The sequence below is a fragment of the Mesocricetus auratus genome, unplaced genomic scaffold (assembly GCF_017639785.1).
Source record: "Mesocricetus auratus isolate SY011 unplaced genomic scaffold, BCM_Maur_2.0 Super-Scaffold_100008, whole genome shotgun sequence".
Taxonomy (NCBI): domain Eukaryota; kingdom Metazoa; phylum Chordata; class Mammalia; order Rodentia; family Cricetidae; genus Mesocricetus; species Mesocricetus auratus.
In genome coordinates, this window is record NW_024429192.1 from 56988453 (window position 1) to 57002428 (window position 13976).

Below are 13976 nucleotides of genomic sequence, written 5' to 3' on the forward strand. Positions count from 1 at the left end.
AGTGGGAGAGATGGGAAGTAAAAGATACTAATCAGATCCGTCACCAGCTGGGTCCATCTGCGCTGGAGCCTGTCTCTCGTGATGGCACCAGGGGACACGCACTGGAAAGCTGCCGGTCCACTGGCTTGTCGAGCCTCAGCACCAGACATCCTAATTTCCTTAATAACAGGCTCTGAATCCTGTATCTATAAATGTAGCTAAACCCTTCTCGACCTTTCTTTATTTTTAGCCTATACTGCTGGTTTGGACATAACAGCTTCCACGGTTAATTACTTGTTCTGTAAACACCTTTATGTCAAGTGGAAAGCAGTTGTCTCTTTCAAGTTGGAAGACGCCGTCTGCACTTTTTTTCCCTTTTTTTTTTTTATTTAAGTTAGAAACAAGTTTGTTTCACATGTCAATCCCAGCTCCCACTCCTCCCCTCCTCCCCATCCCTCCCCACCAGGCCTCCCAGTTCTCCACCCAATCTCCACCCTGATCCCCAGGTAGAGTGAGGCCCTCCATGGTGGATCTCCAGAGTCTGTCATGTCATCCAGGATAGGGTCTAGGTCCACCTTCAAGAGTCCAGGCTGAGAGTGCATCCCTCATTGTGGGATGGGCACTCAAAGTCTATTTGTATGCCAGGGATAAATACTAGCCGCCTGCACTTTTAATTCTAGTGTTGGCAACAGATTCATGTCTGACCCTTGGCATAGTCTGTCAATTTGGGGAGTGGGAGAGAAGGCTGATGTCACTGTTCAACATGAAGTTTTGAAGACTCAAGTCTTAATCTTCTCCATCTTTCCTCCTATGGGGTACCATATTTGCTTTGTTTCATTTCCCTGGAGTGCTCTTTCCTGCCTCTGTTTGGCTTCTGTTGAGATACAGCAGCTAAGAGAGTTAGTGATGGATGCTCTCAAGTACAGTCTGTTGAAGACGAGCCACAGCCCTTTGTCCTGCCACCTTTGTGCTTGGCACTTTTTGGTCTTTGGGGCTTGTGTTTTAGGATGGTGTTTCCAAAGACTACTCAATGAAGCCTTTTAGAAACCACAGAGGCTGGCATAGTCGGGCCCCTTGGATAGTTGACATTTGTATTATGGATGCCCACCTTGATCTTGATCTCGAGGATTAGTGTTTCTCAGCATTGCTTCTACAAATCCCCAGAAGCCACAGTGCCATTGGGCAGTCTTTCTACCCAGGGTACTTATATTACCTACAGCTTGGCTCTCGGGCTCAGAGAGCACCACAGAAGAGGGGTTGGAAAGAATGGAAGGGTTGGAAGATGGGGCGAGATGTTGCAGAACATTGTTTTCTAGATGTGGCATGGTTCTTGCTCCCATGAATTCAAAGCAACTGTGGTTATCTGACAAGACCTGTACAAGATTGGACCCAGCAACATTTCATCATAAAACAGGGAAGAGCTCATGAGCCCCCATCCCCGACAGGTATGAGCAGTTAACATGGAGATGTCACCTTTTTCAGTGTTATAACCACTGCTAAGTTGCTTAAACTCAAGTAAATAACATCCCACCCATGCTCATGAGACAGCCCTATTTATTCGTGAGTCACACTCAGAGATGGGAAGATGGATTTCAGCTGGAGAAAGAAAGGGTGGACTGAGACAGGGTAATAGGCAGTGAAAAGAGCTAAAATTCATTGCATATATGTATGAGTCTGTCTAAATTAATTTTTAAAAATCTTCAAAGACCTATATGATGGTAACCTAAGCATGCATTAAGCAAATAAACTTCATACATTAAAATGTTAGTTTGGCCCCAAAGAGTATGTTACTGCTGCCAGTTACAACTTGAGTATGTTACTGATGTCAGTACTAGCCTCAGTACCTGTGCAGCATTTTTAACTTTTCCTGGAGTTTGTGCTACTATCATTTCTGTCCCTTAGAAATTTGCTAAAAGGGAGAATCTGAGCTGAAAACCCAGGGACACACATGACAGTGTCATGTCCCTTGCAAGAGTACACTGGGCCTGTCAGACCTGGAGCTAACCCTCCGGTTCCTTTTCTTAGCTGCTTCTAAAACACTATATTGATCCATTTACTTATTTGTATTAATTAAGTAGTACCTTAGTTAACAGAAATAAGGATTTAATAAAAGAAAGCTCTTGGTAAATAACCTTAACAATGTTTTTTTTTAGAAAAGGCTACAACTATTGGCTGTTTCTTTGCTACATCTGATTGTCATCTTTCAAAGCGTTGCAGTTAATGTAACAAAGTATGGTTTCCACAACCTACGTGGTCACTTCCCTTTGCTTATCAATTTGTATGAAGTGATCCTACAACCGGTTTTCCTTTCCAATGCCTTATTTGGTATAGAACCCCAGTGGTTAGTTTTCCTGCTGGCGCCCTCACCCAGAGATAAGTCACTGTGACAATTTCATTATGTCTGGGCAGCTGGCAGCATACAGATGCCAAGTGTGCCCTGATCACACGGATGCCTGGTGTACCCTGATTGTGGATAGCAGCTCCCTGCTGCAGGAAGATGGAGGTCTCTAATTCCCCAATGCTTCACTGTGGTTCAGAGAGAACGGCCTTGGCTGTCCTCAGACTGCTGGTTTTCACATTGCCTGTGGCTAGAATGGGGAGATGCTGGGCTTGCAAATAACTTTCCAGTGCTCATTCTAAGCCATTTATCCTTCTCTTTTTAGACTCTGGAAGGAGGCTCTTATCGGGGGAGCTTGAAGGACCCCACAGGCTGCCTGAATGAGGGGATGACCCCTCCCACACCTCCTAGAAACCTGGAAGAAGAACAGAAAGCCAAGGCTCTGAGAGGCAGGATGTAAGTGGCTCGCCACCCCACCCTGATACATGTGTATGCTGCATAGTGGCCATGCTTTCTGTCTACTTCTCTCTTCCTTTCTAAGTGAAGATGGCCCAGATCTGTGTAGTGCATCTTTGATCATCAATAATCCACTTTGGCATTGCATTAATGAAGTTTGGGCTGAGGGTATATGATATAGCTGTTATTGATGAAGTGTGGTTATAACCAAGATCTATTACAACCATAAAATATGCTTTAAAAAAAGAACAAAATAGAATTCAGAGAACTGGGGACAGCTACCATGGGTCTGCAGCCCAGAGAGTCCCTAACTGTGGCAGAGGTCTGGAGGAGATCGTCTGAGGAGATGCTCCCAAGTATAGGCAAAAGAAAAAAGCATAGGAGAGGCTCTGCTGCCTGGTGGGGCCCATTTCTGCGTCTTCGCCCAGGACTTCACATCCATTTGTAGATTTCATGGTGCAAGAACCTCCTCTCACTTTGACTAATTCACATCTTGTAAAAACCTATTTGCTCTGTAAGTTTTGGGTTCTCTACCTTGATGCAGCATTAGTCTCCTGGTATTTGAGATATTGAAGACCACACTGGACATCAGCAAATAGAACCAGAACTCCTCCAGAACTTAAGTTTCCTCTTTTGGAGTTGAGTCATCTGGAAGCAAGATGCCAGTAGCTCAGTGTGTAAGGTTGTGAGTAGCACTGAGAAGGGGCTCTGCAGGTGTGATTGGTCCCCCCTTACTGTCTGTCTTCTCTTCTTTACATTCGTCCCTCCTTCAGCCGGGCTGCAGACTTGAGAATGAGCAGAAATAGCTGCAGCCAAGTCCTTTTGCTGCTGGCAAATACGCAGAGTAAACATTTAGGTCTTGGTTTCCTTGGAAGCAAAAGTGCTAACATCACAGCAAGAGCCTGGTATCAAAGCAGGGCTGCCACTGCAGAGTGGAGAGGAGTGGCTGTCGTGTAAACGAGTACCCGTGTTTACCCCCAGAACTTTCTGAGGGTCAGAGGATCCCAAGAACTTAGTGAATGAGCTGTCATCTCCAAAGTCAAGTTTCCTGGGCCTTGCACAGCATGTGCTCTTTCCTGGCTTCTCTCGTGGTTGTTAGACTAGTCAGCGGGTGGGGCTGGGGGCCAGAACTGGTTCCAGTCCTTTGTCAAGATGAAGCTCGGCTTATGCCAGGACAGCGACCTGTGAGGTGACAGGTGATCCTTGGAAAAGCCAGTGTCTTCAGTCGTCTCTCTGAGAAATGGGTCTGAGTAGCACTTACGTCCTCGAAATGAGATGTTGTCTGATTTTGTTGTGACAAGCCAGGAAGGTTTATTGATTAGCCCACTGTGCCCATCACTTCTCTCTCATCTGATTCCCACGAAACCCTCCCCTTCCCATGTCCTGAACTCCCGTGAGATCTGACCTGCTGAATGTCTCTTCCTGTTCTGACCTGCTAGACTTCATGGCCAACATGGAAGAGCAGATGCAACGGTGCTCAGTTGTAAACACTGTAAGAGGCTAGCGTTGGAGGGGTGGACGTCTGAGGCTCAATCAGGAGATGACAGGCGAACACCAAAGAGTTAAATGACAGCCATGCGGAGAGAAGACGAAAACAGGTGTCCTTTGTCCAGAGGAGGAAGACACTCAGAATGGACTTGCTACCCTTCATTTTTAGGCCCTAATCCACTCACCAGGTGCTTGGTGAACGTATCTTCCGTCCCACCAGTGGGACAAATCAGTAAAACAAACAAAGCAACAACAGAAAGTCTTCACTGGTGGCAGGTTTACATTCTAATGGGAGAAACTGGGGGAAAAAATAAATTAAGTGGTAGTTTGGAACCTGGAGAAGAAAGAAAATAGGAAGGCCATGCTGCAGTTTGAAACGCTTCTTCTGGGCTTGCACAGAGAGCAGGAAGAGGTAAGGAACAGTGTCTCAGCAGTGGCCTCAGCCAGTGCCAAAGCCCAGAATTCCCTGTGGAAGGCCAGCCATCCCCTACCAGTGTGAAAAGGGACAGTCGCAAGATGCTTAATCTTCACTATCAGCTTCATGGGATGAGAGTCCCCTGGTGAACACAATTCTGGGTACCTCTGTGAAGACATTTCCAGAAGACCGACCCTGAGCATGTGTGGCACCATCCCATGGGATGGGGCTCTGTGCTGAATGAGAAGGAAGCACAAGGAAACTGAGCTGAACATCAGTGTTCACCTATACGGATGCAGTGTTCATCAGTGTTCACCTATACGGATGCAGTGTTCATCAGTGTTCACCTATACGGATGCAGAGTTCATCAGTGTTCACCTATACGGATGCAGGGTTCATCAGTGTTCACCTATACGGATGCAGGGTTCATCAGTGTTCACCTATACGGATGCAGTGTGACCAGCTATCCCCCCACTGTGGTAGAGTGCACCCCCTTACACCGTGAGCCAAAATAAACCCACCCTTCCTTTGTGGCTGGCTTTTGTCGGGCATTTTGTCACACCAAAAAGAAAAGGAACTAATATAAAACCCATCTGTAGAGCTGGAAGAATTCCAGGAAGAATAGCATTCATGTACTGTAGGAATTGGACATGAAAAAGAATTGCATTATTTTCAACTCATTTTGGCAGCTAATCATGTCGTGCCTTGAAAAGCTTGTATACCAATCTAGTTTTGTTTTGTTTTCTGAAGGAGTCTTGTTATATAGCCCAGGCTGGCCTCAAATCTTGACTCTCCTGCCTCTCAAGCACTGGGGTGATAGGTATGCACCCCCTTACACCAGCTAGACTTCTTTGGTCGTGTCTTGTCTTCCCAGGTACTTTATTGGCCCTTCATGGGAGTCCAGTGCAGTTCCCTTTCCTAGGGACTCAAAAAACCAAGACAATCTCCACTGGTCAGCAAACAACTGAAGATAAAATTATCATTAGCCCGTGGCAGAGCACTGGTCCTCCTTTCCAAAGGCCCAGTCCTGAATTCCCATTCTCATTTTCCTGTGGGTTTTCTCTGACCACTGTCTTCCAGGAAGTAACTTGGGCCATGCTAAAGATACATCTAAAGGCTTGTATTTGTCCTTGCCGGTTCCTTCCTGTGGCCTGAAACACAGGACCATGTGTTGGAGGGAGAGAACAGCTGGGCATGCTGATCGAGCAAGCATGTGCTCTTTGCTGCCTCCACAGATCTGAGGCCCAGACACCAGGATTCAGTGGCTTCTCTTTGCTCTGTGGGAAAGCGTTTCAGATGAATTGCTTCTGGGCTTAGAGCAGTTGCTGGGTTGTGACAGTCACCACTCCTCTTTGACATCTCAATGTTATCCCTTCTGTCCATTGGGCCAGAAAATGCACTGGTGGGGCTCCAGGCAAAACTCTGTCTGACCCTTGTACACACAGGACCGTGGGGGCCTGTGCATGACTGTGATGTCTACTGTATGGTGTTTGACTCCCAGAACTGAAAGGAAGTGGTGGCTTTTGGGGTGGAGACTTCAGGGATGCCAGAGGACTGACTGGGCTGTTCCCTAGGCTACTAGAAAAGGATAGTTTTTGGACCCTTAACACTTAGGTTCAGATCCCTCCTCTGTTCTTCACTTTGTAGGCTTGGACAAGTCCCCTAACCTTCCCATCTATCTCAGTATTTAAATAATAGGATTTTATAATTCATGCCTTGTTATAAGCATGAGAAAACTCTGATGGGGTAACTGGTATGTAATAAATACTCTGAGATAGAAGTAATTCACAAAGAACCCAAGAAAGCAAATGCCCTTGTCATTATCAATCCCATAACCTGGAGTAGGGAATTCTGTGTTCAAAGCTGTGAACATCTAATATCTGCAGCCAACCTAGGTTCTTTAGCCTTGAATGAAGATTTTCCAGGCCAGTTACCATGGATACATTCTTGAATAATTGAAGATTATATATTGTAGAATGGAGCCGAAATAAAGGAATAAAAGCTTCATGTTGATCCCTTGGTCTCAACACTTTCATAACTCAGTTTTGGAAAAAAAAAAAAAAAGGTGGTCATAGTTATCTCTACCCTGTTTCTGCAAGACAGGATGGACTGTAGCTTGGTTCACAGAGTGCTTGCCTTGCATGAACAAAGTCCTGGGTTCAATGCCCAGCACTGAGGGAAACTGGCTGTGGTAGTGGACATCTCTAATCCTGGCACTCAGGAGGCAGAGGCAGGAGGATCAGGATTTCATGGTGGTCTTTGGCTATATAGGGAATTTGAGACCAACCTGGGAAATACAAGACTTTGTCTTGGAGGGGAGGAGGGGAGGTGAGGGGAGGGATGTAATGGGCACTGGGGACAGCTCTCTCTAACCTTGCACTCAGCTCTCCAGTGAGTCTCCAGCTGTGCTAAAGGCATTTTTCTAGTGTGCTAATGAGGGTCTTTACAGTGCTATTGTGTAACATTTGCTGAAGTCACATTCCTGTGATCTTAAATGTGGAGATTTCTTGCTTAATAATGAAGAGGAACCTCACTGTTGGTCTCTTGCTCAGGTTTGTCCTGAATGAGCTGGTACAAACAGAAAAGGACTACGTCAAGGACCTGGGGATTGTGGTGGAGGTAAGCAGCAGCGGCAGGGTGGGGTGTATCTGTGCTTACCTGACCAGGAACAAATTGGATTGACCCTACCTGGGCCCAGGTGCTTTAACCTGCTGACTGTACTTATTTGACTTTCCAGAAATGAAATTAAAAATGGTACAATTCAAACAGAATGTGGAGGCAGATTTTCATTTTCTTCTTGAAATATTTTCATGTTAGCAAGGGGGGGGGGGGCGCATGCCTTTAATTCCAACACTAGGGAGGCAGAGGCAGGTGGGTTTCTGAGTTCAAGGCCAGCCTGGTCTACAGGGTGAGTTTCAGGACAGCCAGGGCTACATAGAGAAACCCTGTCTCAAAAAAAAAAAAAAAAAAAAAAAAAAAGGAACGGGGGAAGGGAAGGCAGGCAAGCAGGAAGGAAAGAAGGAAGGTTTTAATGTGTTTAGAGGGAAGTAAGGCCTGGTTGAGGCCTGTCCCAGAACGCTGTCTGTAAAGTCTTCTGCTGATGTCACCTCTGTTGTGCAGGGCTTCATGAAGAGAATAGAAGAGAAGGGGGTCCCTGAGGATATGCGAGGAAAGGACAAAATCGTGTTTGGAAACATCCACCAGATTTATGACTGGCATAAAGAGTAAGTTCCGTGTCTCCCTGAGAGTGGGGCGTCTGCCCCTGCATCTGCCCTGAGAGTGGGGCATCTGCCCCTGCATCTGCCCTGAGAGTGGGGCGTCTGCCCTGAGAGTGGGGCATCTGTCCCTGCATCTGTCCCTGCATCTGACCTGTGCAGCGTATTTGGTGGGAGCCTCCTGTCATTTATTTCATCATTGAAAGGAGATGTCTCTCCAAGAAGTGTGACTTCCTTCTCCTCGCTCCTTTTAGTTTTTTCCTGGCTGAACTGGAAAAATGTATCCAAGAGCAAGACAGACTGGCTCAGCTCTTCATTAAACATGTGAGTGTTGCCCTGGCTGTCCCCCATCCCCAGGTGCCAACACACTCATTTTAAAATTCCTCCTCGCTTCGGCTCTTGGCTCTGTTTGCTCTCGGTCATTACTCTGGTTTTGTTATTTAACACATTTGGCCATTCCGCTGCCTTGTTCCTCCTTTCATGTGTCCCATTCCTTGTCCTTAACTGCCCTTGACTCTGGGGGTGGGGTGAGGGGCGAGCAGAAAACCAGGTGCCCGACCGGCACATTTTCTTCTGTACCAGGAGCGGAAGCTACACATCTATGTGTGGTACTGCCAGAACAAGCCACGTTCCGAGTACATTGTGGCTGAATATGACGCCTACTTTGAGGTGAGTGAGCTATCACTTATGGGTGAGGTGCTCAGTCCCAGACAGCAACATTGAGACATACCCCAGATCCTCTATCCACAAGTGCCCCCGCCACTGGCTTTTGTGACAAGGAACCTGACTCCACAGAGCCATTAGCTTCTTAGCTTCATGCCCACATGCATCTTTGCTTGAAGAGGAGCTGGGGTGGCTCTGTCTCCACACTGTTGAGAAGCCTTCTGTCAGACTATCTACGGAAGCCCTTGTCCTTCTCACGTGACCGCTGAGTAGATTGTGTCCACAGTCTTCCCCACCCGCCCCGGGACTGTTGCTAAGTGCCTTCTCTCTGGTGAAAGGACTTGCAGTGACTTCGTACTCAGCTGTTGCTCTCAGCCTCTGGCTAGCATCAGAACTGGTCCCTCGCACCATTGAACTTGGTCCATCCACAGCACCCTAAGCCTTGAGATCCTTAGTTTCTAGTATCATCCCTATGTCTAGCACCTCCAAGTGTGTGGCTGCCCCAGCCTGGCGGGATCACTTCTGTTGGTGAAGAGACAACACCATCCCTTAGAAAGGACCCTGAGTGTTTGGAGAGCAGAGTTTAGGGCCCACCCTGTGTCTGAGGGGAAACCCTCACCTGATTCTACCCTGGAGTGGTAGAAAGAGCATAGTACCTGTTGCGGGTTTTCTCCCAGGACTAAGGTGAGGATCGTGGTGTGGAAGTGCCCACTGTGAGAGCTCAGGAACCAGGCAAGGCTTTGGGGCTGTTATGAGCCATAACACCTAGCTTATAACATGAACAGTGGGGTAGGCAGTTGTAGCATGAAGAATCTGAAGTTTTTCTGGAGAGCTTGAAGACTTGTCACTCACTCCTTTGAACCTTTGTATTTCAGGAGGTTAAACAAGAGATCAATCAAAGGCTGACCCTTAGTGACTTCCTTATCAAGCCCATTCAGAGAATAACAAAATACCAGTTGCTACTCAAGGTAAGAAGTGGGGAGCCTTGGCCCAGGATGGAGCAGTGTGTCGCTGCCCTTCAGGATGGAAAGTTGCTGGTTGCTGTCAGCCTTGTGTCTGAATAGCTTGCATGGCTCTCATTTCTGCCCTTAAGGTTGCTTGCTACTTGTTTCTCTTTCTCTAATTTATTTTCTTCCCCACACCTCTCTCACTGTCTCTCATTTTTCGTTTGGGGAACTGAGCCAAGGGCCCTGTCTATACTGTATGTCCACCCTGAGCCCCTTCTCCTGCTTGCCTTTGAAGACTAAAGCATAAGCCAGGCACGCTGCCACTCATCTGTACTCCTAGCATTCGGGACACGAAGGCAAGAAGGTCATGAGTATGTAGCCAGCTTGGGCTGTGGAGTGAGACCCTGTGTCAAACAAACAGCAACAAAGCCCTGAAAGTAACAGGAGTATAAGAAAGGACTAAAAGGGAAGGAGTGGCCCTGGAGTCCTTCACAGTCCCGAAGATCTGATCATATACTAAACAACTTGACTTGATTTTTTTCCTTGGAAACAAGAAGTTAAGTGGGAAAGAAAAACTCGACTTTCCTCTCTCCCTGCCATGGTCCCACTTTGTCCCTCCTGTCCCAGGCTTATTTGTCATATTCTGGAGTCTTTCTCGGTGTCTTTATGTCTAGCATGACTCATGTCATTTTGTTTCTCAGCTACTACAGACCATTGCCACCTCCACTGGGAGGAAAGTCTTTGGGGTATTGTTGCATTTTTATGATTTTTTTTTGTAATGGCTCTCTGGCTATTTTACTATCTGATTCACCCCTCCCATGCTCTTCCTTGCTAGGACTTCCTGCGATACAGTGAGAAGGCTGGTTTGGAGTGTTCAGATATCGAGGTAGGTTTCCGCTTGTAATGCTTGCTGTCCTTGTCCCCAAAGGAAAAGGATGGTCAGAAAGTCCAGGGTCCAAGCCACTCCCCTCTTACTCAGCAACATGAGGAATGGCAGGTGCTACTGACCAGAGTGTCAATAAGAATTCAAGAGTCCCGCCCTGAGCCAGCCCAGAGTCCCGCCACTGATGTTTGGGGCTCTTGCTGGGTAAAGTGGGGAAGAGTGATAGTTGACACTGGGTAAAATTGCACAGATTCAATATGCAACTTTGTCTTTGGCTCCAAATGCCTTTTGACTCTAACACGTAGACTATTCCATTTCCATTCCCCAATACACCCTGAGGATTACCCCCTCAATGTTTCCTTTCTGCGGCCATAGGGATTATTTTTAAGCCAAACAGGTTGCAGTCATTCCTGACAGGTTATTTTAGGTCAGAACCTCCTGTTTCAACAACCAGGCTAAGCTGTTGCTTGGGCATTCTGAAAGTAGCAGAGAAAAATTTTTTAAAAATAAAATAAAAAATTAGGGAGAGGGGCGATAAGAGCGGGAAGTAGAAAAAGAATGGGCTGGGTAACATTTCGCTATTGACATGGGGCCCTTGTGCTAATACCAGCCTCTCCTATCTAAAAACTTCACACAGTCCTCTGCCAGTGAGCTGCAGGGACCGCACCCTCTCTGAAAACAAAGGGACTAGGGGAGATAAGTTCCTCCTCCCAGCCCTGAATTTTGTGAGCTCCCTACTGAATGTTCTCCCCCCATCCTGAGTGATGTGTTCTTTCCCACAGAAAGCGGTGGAGTTAATGTGCCTTGTTCCCAAACGCTGCAATGACATGATGAATCTGGGACGCCTGCAGGGCTTTGAGGTGAGCCCTGAAGAGTGCCACTAAGCCCCCTGTAGACAGGAGCCAGGTGGAAGCCAGGCGACACCGCCCCGCCCCGCCCCGCCCCGCCCCGCGGCTGCCCCTCCAGTTCACAAATCTGGAGGATGGAACTATTGCAGGAGTTCAGTGATAAGGCAGAAATAAAGCTTTTGGCTACACTGGGGTCAGAACACCAAGGGGACTAGAAAGGGACAAAGTTGCTTGTGACTGTTTGAACCACGGTGGCAACCTCCTTCCTCCTGATTAAGGAATGAGAGGATCTGAGGCACTGCAGGATATGTAAGCTCAAGCCGGGTAATGAACTCTTCTTCTGGGGCTGGGTCTTTTATGGAAGTCTGCATAGTGGTTTTAAATCCCTAAGATATCACACAACACATTTCTGTTCCTTGACAAGGTGACATGTCTTAAGGGAAGTTGATGTCCAGAGGACACACTAGTCTGAAGAGCTGCCATAGCAGAGCACTATATATTGGGTGGCTTAAACCACAGAGACCCCTCCACCAGTCTGAGGCCTGAGCACTATGAGGGAGAGTCTGCCCCCACCGTTCTGAGGCCTGAGCACTGTGAGGGGAAGTCTGCCCCCCAGTCTCACTCCTTTGTTTGTTGGTGGCATCTTCTGGTTCCAGTGGCATTTTCCTGAATCTCATCTCGTTCCCTCTGGATGGGATATTATGTCTGTGTCCAAATCTCCCCTTTCAAAGTTCTATTTCCCAGTAACCCCAAATCTAAGAGCTCATTATTCTTTTTTAGACCAGAGGGATTTCTGGAAGTTGAGACAATTAAGAAAGATGTTCTACCTAGCCCAGCCCTGCTAAGCTAGCACAGGTTAGCCCAGATAAAGTGCAGAAAGAAGGCCAGGTGTGATGTCACTGAAGGTGGGAGAAGAGACATCCCGGCTTGGGTTGTCCCTCTAGCCTCTCTTGGGCTGCCTCCCTTCCAGTCCATCCTTCCTGCCTCTGCCTGGGTCCCGTGCTTTGTTGACAGGAACCAGGTGGCAGGTTTTCATGGGCCCCGCCCTCTAGGATAGGCCTCAGTGAGATGTCAGCATAAGTTGAGCTACTTGGCTCGCTTGTGCTCTTGAGTTCATGGATGGTTTTTTATTAGTAAGCCCGGAAAGAGTTTCTCCTTTTTTTCTCCTGGAGTTATACCAAGTCTGAGGCTATTGTAAGCAAATCAAGTTCTCAGCTACCTACTCTTACTCATCGACCTAGACGTCCTGGTGTTTTCTGAATAGCAGTCTGGCTGGCTTTCTCTGAGTCCCTTCAGGAAGTGACCAGTGATGGAAGGAGGGCATCTATTTGTTCTGCTGACCCACCTGAGACTCTGTGTGGTGTGTGTGTACATGCGCGCACTGTAAAACCACACACAGGAATGTAAGGTTTTCTCTGGTAAAGCAAGCACCATTGTTCTGTATTTCCATCATTAAGCCAAAGGGAATCTGCTCTGCATTCCCACAGCTGATTGGGAAGGACCGTGAGCACATACCTCCTTTCTCTTGGGGCCCCTCATTCTCATTGTCTCCCTTGCAAACCTGTGGCCCTTCCCTGTAGTGCTGGCTGCCTGTGCCCCTGATTGAGTAATTGTGTAATGTTAGTAGAGTGTGCAGAGCTTTCCTGGCTAGCTGGTCACTGGCTTAATATTAACTTTGGACCAGGGTAGAGATAAGCCTGTTCTCCTGCTGACCTTGGCAGTCAGGAGCCATGGTCTAAGCAAAAGGCGAGTGTTTTCTCAGCAATACAAAGGAAAAATGACTCCCGTGCCAGGGAATGCTTGCAGTCTGGCATCACGCGCAGGACATTTGCACTAAAGGGTAAAAGTTGTCCCTAAGAAAGAGTATATGTCATAGGTTCTCTGACATCCCCAGATATCAGAGCCTTCTTACTGCAGAGAAATTAAATAAATAGACGATAAATAGTGAGGCTTTCCTGATGGGTTCTGGACGGACACGTTTCCTTTAAAAATGTCTCTGGGACACTGATTACAAGCTGGCAAACCAGGTGTGTGTCCCTACCGCAGCTGGGTAGTATGTAGCTTGATAGCCAGAGTCGTTTTAAGAAGGATCACAGGATCCAGAGAAATCTGTCTGGCCTTATAAAAATTGAACCCGATCTATATACCCCAACTTTACCAGTTAGTCTTATCAAGAAACAAAAACTTCAGAATATTTAAGTGATAGAAGGAGGTGACAGGGACCTGAGTCGTCAGGTTGAGATCATGTTTATATCACTTTCCTTGGCCACAAATTGGTTCTAGGTTCGTAACAATGAGAGTGTCCCCAGGCCCTTGGCCCATGCCACAAAGAAGCCAGGCAGAAAGCTTCTCAAAGCTTCAGGGGAAGAGGGTATACTGCCAGCTGCAAACATCACCAAACTTCTTTCATTTAAAAACAAACAAAAAACAGAAAACAGAAAAGCACCAGGCAAGATGGTACCTACCTTTAATCCCGTCACTCAGGAAACAGGCAAGTGGGTCTCTGAGAGCTCAAGACTAGCCTAGTCTACCTAGCAGGTTTCAGGTCAGCCAAAGCTACACAATGAGATCCTATCTCAAAAAAGGAGAAAAGATAAGACCAAGATCATTTGTTCCTTTTTAGCTGTTTTCCTCTGACATTTTGGGGGCATTATTTCTTGCTGACTCCATCACCTAAGCCTTTTCCTTTTAGGAACCTTATATATATGAACAGGAAATGTTCATAGTCTATCCCCAGATGAGTA

At 47.1% G+C, this 13976-nt stretch overlaps 1 protein-coding gene across 21 annotated transcripts in view; it reads left to right on the plus strand.

Moving 5' to 3' along the window:
* Kalrn (kalirin RhoGEF kinase) overlaps positions 1-13976 on the plus strand; it is a 597009-nt gene that overhangs the window by 537573 nt on the left and 45460 nt on the right. For all 21 annotated transcript variants that reach the window (XM_013114480.3, XM_040750870.1, XM_013114482.3 and 18 more), the window contains 8 exons: positions 2643-2773; positions 7229-7295; positions 7797-7900; positions 8146-8215; positions 8474-8560; positions 9430-9522; positions 10337-10387; positions 11167-11244. In XM_013114480.3, coding sequence (XP_012969934.1) covers positions 2643-2773; positions 7229-7295; positions 7797-7900; positions 8146-8215; positions 8474-8560; positions 9430-9522; positions 10337-10387; positions 11167-11244 — 681 coding nt within the window. The remainder of the gene's footprint in view (positions 1-2642; positions 2774-7228; positions 7296-7796; positions 7901-8145; positions 8216-8473; positions 8561-9429; positions 9523-10336; positions 10388-11166; positions 11245-13976) is intronic.